The 10,720-nt window shown below is 40.7% G+C and overlaps 1 protein-coding gene across 2 annotated transcripts in view; it reads right to left on the bottom strand.

Moving 5' to 3' along the window:
* SERPINE3 (serpin family E member 3) overlaps positions 1-10,720 on the bottom strand; it is a 32,759-nt gene that overhangs the window by 6,901 nt on the left and 15,138 nt on the right. For both annotated transcript variants that reach the window (XM_072783233.1, XM_072783232.1), the window contains 2 exons: positions 1,223-1,309; positions 630-713 (listed from right to left, as the gene is read on the bottom strand). In XM_072783233.1, the coding sequence (XP_072639334.1) occupies positions 630-713; positions 1,223-1,309 (171 nt within the window). The remainder of the gene's footprint in view (positions 1-629; positions 714-1,222; positions 1,310-10,720) is intronic.

Raw genomic sequence — 10,720 nt, 5'->3', positions numbered from 1 at the left:
GAAGCTGAAAGGACCTCTGCTAGTCCTTCTGATGTGCTAAGGCCCTGCCTGCACCACACCGTCTCTGGCTTAGCATGAGGTTGTATAGTGGGACTTAGAAGTGCAAACACTTGACCTTGGCGTCATTTCAGCAAGCGTGAGAAAGATCAACAGAAAAACTAGAAATCCAGGGGCATCCACTAGGATTCTGGGGTTGCTGAGTCAGAAGACTCCTTGGCTGTGCTAAGTGCCCTGGAGGAACTGTCTTTTGTCCTACGGTGATGAGAAAAGCAAGGCTACAAGGCGGGGGGGGGGGGGGGGAGGATGATTTATAATTTATTTTACCTTCATGATCTAAAGTCTCCCCAGAAGTAGAAACCCAAAGTTTTAAAAATCCACGTCAACTAAAAATGAGCTGAAGGAGAAGTCAGACAACACGGAGGATATCCGTGTCTGTAGTTACGGAACGCTCCCCTTTCTCAGGACACGCGACAAGAAGCTTTGAAAGCACCGTAGAAACTAGCTGGGAGGAATGCTTAGTGTAGGCCCAGTGGGCAAGCGGGCGCTGGTTGCTAGGGAGCCGCGGATCCATACTTAAGCTAGCTGAATTCTGTCAAAAGCATACGGTCATTACCTGTGTCAGTCATTACCTGTGTCGGGTTCTCTCAGGAAAAAGAAGAATGGCCGATCCGCCTTAAAAAAAGGAATCCGAGACCTTTTCAGTAACAACAGAGCTGCAGGAGAGAAAAAGGATAAAAGGATCCCATTGCATTTTCTATTCATGTGAGGAAAGTCACTATTTAAACTGGAGATGAAGTCAGTTATATCCCTTGATTTTTGAAGAAGTAAAAGCATCCTATTGGTATTTCATTGCTTAGTTGTTATTTATGATGGGGTACAAGTAGGAAAATCAAAAAGATGTCACACAGCCAATCCTCTGTCCCATTTTCAAAAAACTCCATGGAATCCATTCCTTAAGGTAATTTTCAGAATGGCTTCATTCCTTGTTTATGGGGATGATGGGGCAAGTCCTTTTCAAAATGGATTTCTCTTCACCCATCCTTTTTCAAACTCTTTGCTCTGTGTTAACATTTCTTTAAAAAAAAAAAATGCTATGCCATATCTGGACTTGGGGTTTTTAGTGGAAGGTTTAGAAACGTGAAGACTGAGTTGGATAAACCTAACAAAGGCAGATAAGGGCAAGCAGCGTGACTAAATGCTGCTGACTCCCTTAGAAACCCACCTGTGGCTGTAGATGCCTTGGTGCCTTCCTCTGAAACCTCCATCTTGGCTTTATGAATTGCTTCAGAAACGTAAAAACCATCTTGGCCTAGTCTCAGGGGAAAAAAAAATGAATTGCTTATTTCCATTTTTAATTGCATTTAGCTTAAGGATTTGAGTGTATTTTAAATAATGTATTTCATTACAGTCTCTCATGCTGCCTACTATAAGGAGAGTGGAAAATTCTTAAGTTGCAATATTTTATGTGACTTTTAAAACCTCAGATTTGGTGAATTTAATAAATGATCCCACCCAAATTAATATAGAGAGCTGAGCCCTGTTTTTTTTTTTTTTTTTTTCAATAAACTTTGTAGAAGGATTGCCAGAGTACAGTTAAAATGGATTCTGGAGTCCAAGAAACTGCTTTTTCAGCCAGCTTCTGAGATGATTTCCCTTGAATGCTTTCTTGGACTGTATTTTAGGAGCCGCTTTTAAATGACAGTCACAGGTTTGTCCCATAGACCTTAAAAGGCGTAAGTCGGTGTATTCAAGATGTGTGTAAGTCTGCAGGACTGCATTCCGTACGGTGAGGTATGGCAGGCGTGCAATAGATTTGTCTCCGGGGCTAGGATCTGCCAAGACAGTGAGCGGTCAGAGCCGTAATGGCTGTGGGCCCACGACGGCAAGGATCGAGGGAGCTTACCAAACAGGAGTAGGAGCGATCATGTTAGAGGAATCCGTAGCCTTTTGTAGTCTAACCACTAACCATGTGCAGACCGCTCGCCGCGGTGACGCGGTACTTGATGACTGTACAACAAAGGGAAATAGGAATCTAGAACTTCCATAGTGGAAACTAGTAGTTACACCTGACCTTTCCCTGGAGAATGAGCTGTGAAGTGTTCTGAGGTCACGCAGTTGGTAAGAAGTAGACACTGGGCATCTGCAGGTTTTCTGACGGTGCAGCGCCCGCTTCCACCCCACCCCCCCACCCCGCCACACAAAATCCCACCTTGCAAAAGCGTACCCTAGCCACCTGGAGCCTGCCGCTGGGGAGGGACCCGCAACAGGAGTCTTCAGTCCTTTCAGTATACGTGCTGTATTTTGACAGAGCTTCTTTGTTTCAACTTAGACTAATTGTTTTGCATTTTTATGCACATACAAGGAGATGGAAATGAATGTCGTGAGGCAGTAAAACCAGCCGCTATAGGATATGCAGCAATTCATCCATCTTCCAAATAAGGTATACACAGGAAGCTGTGAGCTGGCTGTATTTGTTGTAAGAAACAGTGATTTTCCAGCATCATTGAAGGGGATCAGACAAGGGCCAGAGGAAGGGAAAAATCCATGGAAACGTTCATCTGGTATTGCTTGTCCTAAAACCAGTGAAGAATCTGATTGATTTTTAGCAGTTGGTCTTTTCCTGTAGATCTTTTCGGAAAGAAGCTTCCCTCGAATTCATAGCTTCTCTCACTGGCTCACTGAACAAACGCGATGCAGTGCCAAAATTAGAGTTCTGCGGACAAGTAGTGGTCCTCTGCTGCCCAGGAGGTCTCACTGATCTGTGGCCTCACTGCTGTGCCGGGTATATGGGCATCTCGAGTCCATGCCCAGAAGTTAGCAGACGTTCTATCTGAAGCTCTACCAGCTAAGGTCCAGTAAACGTGGTTGTGTTAGAGTCCAGGCACCTTGACACGAGGTGAAAAACAGGACCGATTGGTATGAATGAGTCTTTGGTTAGACAGGCTTGACTATTACAATTTCTTGAGTTTCATTTAAATAGCCTCCCTCCATCACACCACAGGATGGGTCCGAGGGTTTGCACAGCCACTGAGCCAGGACCCACAGCCTGTCCTGCCCTGGCATCCACACCTCCCTTAAATTTTATCTCATGGAGGAGTTAGACATTTCAGAAGACCAACATTTGTGATCAAACTAAGAATTCAGGAGTCATCTGTAGGTTTGTGTTTCTCTTCTTGCTTGATCTTGCATTACAGACCTCTATTTGCTTACTTTGTCAAGTATCTGTTCAAATGAAACCGCCCTAGAAGAATCCAAGCACAAAGGGGTTCTCCTGCCTTGGGCTCATCTTCTGCAGTGTTAGCAGCTCCTTAGCGCCGTGGAGGATCATACAACCTATTTTCGCAAAAATTGTTTCCCCCAAGATTGCTTATAGGTGCTATGTTATAAAAAGGGATCTGTGATTGATTAAAATATGAAATGCAGGTTGAATAGTTTTGTGCTTCCGTTGTTAGTAGTGGACTTCTTAGAGCTGCTTATTTGCTAATGTTTGTCGTGAACCTGCAGGACTATAATGTGTAATGTTGAGCCGTGAAACGACATGCATCATCCCGTCTCTAGATTCACCATCTCAGCATTCTGGAAAACTACAGCCCACCATAAACCCGTTTGCTCCTATATCACATTTCACTATCCAAGGCCAAGTGTTAAGTTTCTTCCTACCCTCCTTCCTGGCACGGTCTCCCCTCTTCCATTATATCTACAAGGATTCATGTCAACCTTTCTCTTTAGATTGTTAGCTCCTAGAAGGCAGAAGCTGCTTTATTAATTTTAAATATGTATATATTTTACTTTACTAACTAGCATAATAGTGTTGGTACATAATCGTGTTCAGTAAGTGTTGGACACTCCTCACATTATACATTTGTTTCATTTTCCCATAAAAACAGATGCCTTCATGTTCTTTAATCTGATTTCACTTGTAAGGAAACGGTTGGTATCTACAGAGTCAAAGGGGAACAGTGCAGAATGGGTCTTTGGCAAATTTTGTCCAAATGACTGTTTCGGTGCCTCTTTCCCCTGGGTTCGTGGACACCATCATTTTTGTGTGTGGTTGATCATCCTCTCAAAAGGCTCAAGCGTCTTCATAATGACAATGTGTAAACACAGGATTTGCAAAATGCAAATCAATGTCTGAACATCCGACCCTCAGCTTCTCAAAATGCAGGGTCATTTGCTGGGTCATTTGTTTTTCCAATTATCATCACTTCATATTGGCAAATTTTGTGGCTCTAAAAAAAATTCTTGCCAGAATTTGCTTCTAGTTTATCTTTCTTGTCTTCTTATAACTTAGCCGTAAAAGACGGAGTGTGTCACGCAGCACCCAGCCCAAGATATAGAGAGACAGTTCTAAAATAATTTGAAATGGCCTCTGAAGCCAGGCTGTGGTCAGCTGCTTTCTCTATTATTTTCCTCTAGCCCACTTCTCCTGGCCACCTCTGCTCTACCGAGATAGAATTAATAGAACATTTTGTAAATGTAAGGTGTATCCTGTGATGATGAGATGTTGCCCATTAAGATTAGGTAACACATGCATCACCTCACAGAGTCACGATTTTTGTGTTAATTTATAAGATCTATTGTCTTGGCAACTCTCAAATATATGAGAGTATATTGCTACATACTCCGATTTATTTCATTGAGCCTAATGCTGGCAAGGTTTTTCTGTGTCGTTGCAAATAGCAGGATTTCCTTTTTTATGGCTAAATAATATTCCATTTATATCTATGTATCTATATCCGTATCTCTATATCTATATATGTCACAGCTTCTCCATTCATTGGCTGATGGACCCTTAGATTTTTTCCATTTCTTTGCTATTGTAAATAATGCTGCAATCGACATGGGGGTGCAGTTATTTCCTTGATAGTGGTTTAATTTCCTTTAGGCATATATTCAGAAGTAGACTTGCTGGATAAAGTGGTAGTTCTATTTTTATTTTTTGAGAAACCTCCATAGTGCTTTTTCCATAATGGTTTGACTGATTTAAATTCCCATCAACTGTACAAAGTTTCTTTCCTCTGCATCCTTGCCGGTATTTGTTATCTCTTTCTAATAATAGCCATTCCAACAGGTATGAGGTCATATCTCACTGTAGTTTTGATTTGCATTTCCCTGATGATTGGTGATGATCAGCGCCTTTAAATGTATCTGTTGGTTATTTGAATATCTTTTTTGGAAAAAATGTTTATTCAGATCCTCTGTCCATTTAAAAATCAGATTATTATTATTTTATTTGCAATCAAGTTGTATGAGTTCTTAATATATTTTGGATATTAATCCGTTAGATGTGTGGTGTTCAAACATTTTCTCCCATTCTGTCGGTTGCCTTTTCATTTTGTTGTTTCTTTTGCTATGGAGATACTTTTAGTTTGATGTAGTCCCATTTGTTTATTTTTGCTTTTGTTGCTAAATACTTTTGGTGTCAAATCAAAAAAAGGAAATCATTGCCAAGACAAATTTCAAGGAGATTTTCTCTTATGTTTTCTTCTAAGAGTTTTATGGTTTCAGACACTTTAAGTCTTTAATCCATTTTGAGTTAATTTTTGTGAGTGTTGTAAGAAATGGGCCCAGTTTCATTCTTTTGCATGTGAATGCAACACCATTCATTGAACAGACTATCTTTTCCCCGTTGAGTATTCTTGGCTTCCTTGTCAAATATTATAGATTTAGTTCTGGTGTCTTGATTCTATCCCATTTGCCTGCATGTCTGTTTTTATACCAGTACCCTACTGTTTTGATTACGATAGATTTGTAATAGAGTTTGAACTCAGCAAGTGTGATGCCTCTAGCTTTCTTATTTCTCAGGATTGTTTTTGGCTATTTGGGGTCTTTTGTGGTTCCATATGAATTTTAGAGTGTTTTTTATTTTTCCATTTCTGTGGGAAATGCCATTGGAATTTTGGTAGGGAGTGCACTGAATCTAAGGATTGGTTTGGGTCATATAGACAGTTTAACAATATAAATTCTTCCAATCCGTGAACAGACTAGGTTTTCCCATTTACGTTTGTCTTTTTCAATTTCTTTCATCAGTGTGTTAATAGTTTTCAATGTAGAGATATTTCACCTCACCTGGTTCGATTTATTCCTAAGTATTTTATTGTTTCTGATGCAATTGTAATTATTTTCTTTCTTTCCCACATAGTTCGTTGTTAGTGTAAAGAAACACAAATTATATTCGTATATTCATTTACTTTAGTGAACTTGTTGATTAGTTGTAATTATGGATGACTAGTACAATATTGGAGAATCTGATTTTGACTATATATTTACCATTACCAATGATTTTTATATATTCATACATTTTTGTGGTGTCAATTTACATCCTTATTTCAGCCTGAAGAATGTTCTTTAGCATATCTTGTAAGGCAGCTCTAGTGGTGATAGATTCCCTTAGCTTCTTTTGGTTTGGAAAAGTTTTATCTCTGCTTCACTTGTGAAGGACGGCTTTGCCAGGTATAGTATATTCTTGGCTGACAGTGATTTTTAATTCAAAATTTTGAACATGTCATTCCACTCTATCCTGGCCTGTAGTTTCTGTTGAGAAATCCACTGATCATCTTATGTGGGTTCCCTTGTATATAACTTGTTTCTTTTCTCTTGCTGCTTTTTAAAATTCTTTCTTTGACTTTTGACAATTTAGCTATAATGTCTAGTGTAGCCCTCTTTGGTTTCAACCGATTGGGATTCCTTGGGTCTCATGAATCTGGAAGCCCACTTCTCTCCCGATTTTGGGAATGTTTTTGGTCATTATTGCTTTAAATAGACTTCCCCATTTTTTCCCCCTCTCATCTTTTGAGATTCCCATAATGAGTAATTTTTTCTTTTTTGGAGTTCTCAATTCCCACAGGTTTTCTTCACTCTTTCATTCTTTTTTTCTTTTTGTTCAACCGACTAAATAATTTCAAGTGATTTATCTTCTAGTTCATTGATTCTTTCCTCTGTTTGTCTGAGTCTTGTTGAAGCTGTCTACTGAATTCTTCAGTGCAGTCATTTGATTCTTTAGCTTTAGGATCTCTGTTTGTTTGGGTTTGGTTTTGGTTTGATTTTTTGATGGTTTCTATTTCTTTCTTGACGTTTTAATTTTGTTCATGCATTGTTCTCCTAACATTGTTTAGTTGTCTCTGTGTTCTTGCAGTTTGCTGAACTTCTTTAAGAGGATTATTCTGAATTCTTTGTCAGACAATTCATCTCCATATTTTTAGGGTAGTTATTGGAGTTTTATTTTTTTCTTTGAATAGTATCATATTTTTCTGATTTTTCATGATCCTTGCTTATTTGTATTGGTATCTGTGCATTTCAGTAAATGGTCTCCTTCTCCGGGCTTTACAGGTTTGCTTTGGTAAGGAAAGACCTTCACCAGCTGGCTGGTAGCATTTGTGGGCAGGTGGGGCTCACTATCATCATCTCTGGGCAAAGCCTCTCCATGTGCTCTGAGTTTGTAGAGGGGTGCTGCTGCCTAGGTTCTGCTGGTCGGGTTCTGTATTCAAGCAGGACTGCTGGGTGGGCTTGCTGTTTCGGTGGGGCTTTCTGGCAATGTCAGAGCTAGTGACTCAACTCTTTCATTGCCAGGTTGAACCACTAGCTATGCAATCAACTCTTGGCTAATAAGATTGTAGGCTTTGTTCCCCGACAGGGTGGTGCCACTGGTTGGATCCATGACTGGGTAGCTATGAGAGGGCCTCTACAGTCCCTTCTGGTTAGGTGGTCTCATGCTGTGCTTCCCAGTTGGATGGTGCTGCTGGCTGGGCTCCATGTTCAGGTGGGGCTTCCAGCTTTGCCCTGAAGATGAATGGGGCTATCGGCCAGGCTCTGTGACTTGGTAGCACTGAGGGCTGGGCTGCAAGGCTACTCAAGGTCATTTCTCAGGCTCCCTGGTTATGTGAGGGTAGGAAATATGCTCAACATTTGAGCAGGGGTGCTGGCCGGGCTCTCAGCCCAAGCAGAGCTGAAGGATGGGCTGCTCAGCTAGCTGGATTCTCTTGTCAGGCTTCTTCAATGGGTGGGATTTGAGACTATGCCGAGCAGTTGGGTAGGGCTGTGGATTTGCTTTCCTGCAAGGTAGAGTGGTAGTATGGCCTATCGACTAGGGACTCAAATCAGTCAGAGTGCTAACCAAGCTCTCTGGCCAGATGGGGTCACCAACCTGGCTTTGTAGATGGGTATTCCTGCCAGTTGGAGTCTTTGCTTGGATACTGGCACAGGCAGAAACTTGGTCTGCCAAGGTTTGAGTGCTGGTTAACGTAAGCCTTGACCACTACTTCTCCATTTCTATTTGATTCCTAAATTATCCCCAGGAGGCAAGACCTAAATAGATCTTCCAGAAAGTACAACACTGGAAGAGTTGGATGTCCACCTTGATTTTCTTTTCTCACTGGAGAAACTGTAGTAGACCCAAGGGGGCACTCCTGGTGCAGTGCTATGTCAACCTACAGAAGGAGTGATGTGGTCCAAGTGTGGCTGCTCTTCTTACCTTTCTAATGTGGTTCTTCTCAGTCTCTGTGGTTCAGAGGGGATGCTTCAGCTTCACATCCGGGTGCTAGGATTTTCACAGTGGTGACTTAGCTATGGATAGTTGCTGGCTGGTCTTCTTAGGAGGGGGACTGAAGTTGGCAATGACCTATCTCACCATCTTGATGATGTACTTCATCTGGTATGGCATACGTTAACTTCAGTGTGCAACCAAACAACTATGTGTGGTTTGCTCACTTAAATTGTAGTAGCTTGGAGCTTGTAGTTCTCACTGAGCAGATATTGGAAACTAATTGCTCATTTATAAAAGTCAAGAATAAGATAATTTCCTCAAAGTTTTAAGTTTATGCAAAAGAAGTATTTCTTGGATTAGGAAGCATGGGTTTGTATCAAAGGCTGCTGACCCTTCTGATTGCTCAAGAAGTCTATCTCTAGCTGGTATCTTCAGTGTAAGTGAAATGAATTACTCTTAAAATCTTTATAACATGTAGTGTCAAGGACGTCTGGGGAGAAAAATGATGACCTGGGCTTAGTTGAGCCTTGAGATGATACTGAACACATTTTTTTTTTTTTTTCAGGCAGCAGGAAAGGATTTGATGACATGAAGGAAGAAACGAGTCACTTTTAATGGGGAAAGAGAACTTGAGTAAAATGATTCTGGGCATTGGAACCAAATGGAAAGAAAAGGCCAAATGTTCCCTGTGGTTTGAGCCTTTATCAATAGTACAAAACTACTTGGTAACCTCTTATTAAGTGTAAGAAGGGAGACCAGCATTTTCTGATGACTTATTTTCTGGCAAGCTCTTTGCTGATACTTTGCTATATGTTAAAGAATTTTATTTCCATAAGTAAGATGTGAGGTGGGTGGTAGCTACCTCATTTTAGGAATGATGGAACTATTTGTTAGACTGATTCAGTCACCAACAGCCCACTTAGGCACAGAAGTGACTAGTCTCTTGAACATGTTTAAAGAAGGGCACTGGAAAGCAATATGGTAGTTGGCAAACCTCATCTGTAAAGGGCAAGATATTAGATATTTTAGCAATTGCAGGCCATATGGTGTCTGTTGAAACTGCCTAATTCTGCCATTGTAGCAGGAAAGCAGCCATCAATGATTTGTAAATAAATGGGAGTGGCTGTTTCATGGAAACTTTATTTATAAAAACAGGAATCAGGTCATTGTTGGGTGACCCCTGTGTTAGAGGAACAAAACTTTAAGGGAGAAGATAAGGCTTATGTTTTATCAATAGGAAACAAGCATTCAAGGTTCACACTTGGCACATGCTAAGTGCTCAATAATTATTTAACAGGTTAGATCCATGAGCCTGTGTTTCTGCTGGTTTGAAAAAAAATCTACGTAGACTTTAATTGCATTATAAAGAAGGTATCAAAAAGTGTTCTTTCTAAACTAAGTTGCGCGTTATATCTTGTCAGGAGAGCTTAGAGCCTTGGAAGTCTTTATCAGTTAGGGGCCTATGTGCGTGATGTAGGTGGGTTATGCTCAGTCCGGTTAGAGGACATAGGATTAATGGCATTTTGAGATGTACTTTTAGGACATAAAGGCAGAGCTATGGGGGGACGATCAGTGAGTCATGATGGATTAATTGAATGTAGTAGTGTGGAAGAAAAGGTCAAGAATGGCCCCAAAGTTTTTAACAAAATGATCAAAAGAAGAATAGTATCATCATCAACAACAGGAATGCCCTAGCTGAGCTCTGGAGTCACAAGAAGACACTGTGATTGGACTTTTCACATTAATAAAGATAGAATCCACTTAGTCAAGTTCTTTATCCCTTCCTTTTTCCTTGACCTCTGATCCGTTTACTCTAGTCTTCCTCTTTTCCCTACAGTGTCAGATTATGCCTGAGTCAACAGAGAAAATTTCTGGTTGAGTCGTTCAACGAAGTCAACAATATTTATTGGATATCCACTGTGCGCCAAGCATTGTTGGGGCCACTCTGCCCAAACTTGATTATTGCTTTGCTTATCTCTTTGCATAGTTAGATAATGAGTACAGCACTGGGGGGTTTTAAACACTCCAGAATAGCTCCTTCCTCTTGTGCTCTGTTTGATAAGTAACTGCCATTTAGTTTGGTCATATCTAAAGCATAAGCCAAGACTGCTTTTACGCACCAAATTCCTCTGTGTGTGTATGAGTGTGTGTGTGTGTGTTTGTGTTATTGCTTGAGAAAGAAGATTTTGGGCAAAGCTTTAGAAAACTGTGTGATGAGGTTCTAGCATTTAAAATGGA

This window comes from Canis lupus, chromosome 17, assembly GCF_048164855.1.
Source record: "Canis lupus baileyi chromosome 17, mCanLup2.hap1, whole genome shotgun sequence".
Classification (NCBI taxonomy): domain Eukaryota; kingdom Metazoa; phylum Chordata; class Mammalia; order Carnivora; family Canidae; genus Canis; species Canis lupus.
Note: the sequence above shows the minus strand (reverse complement) of the source record. Positions and strands in the feature narration are given on the sequence as shown.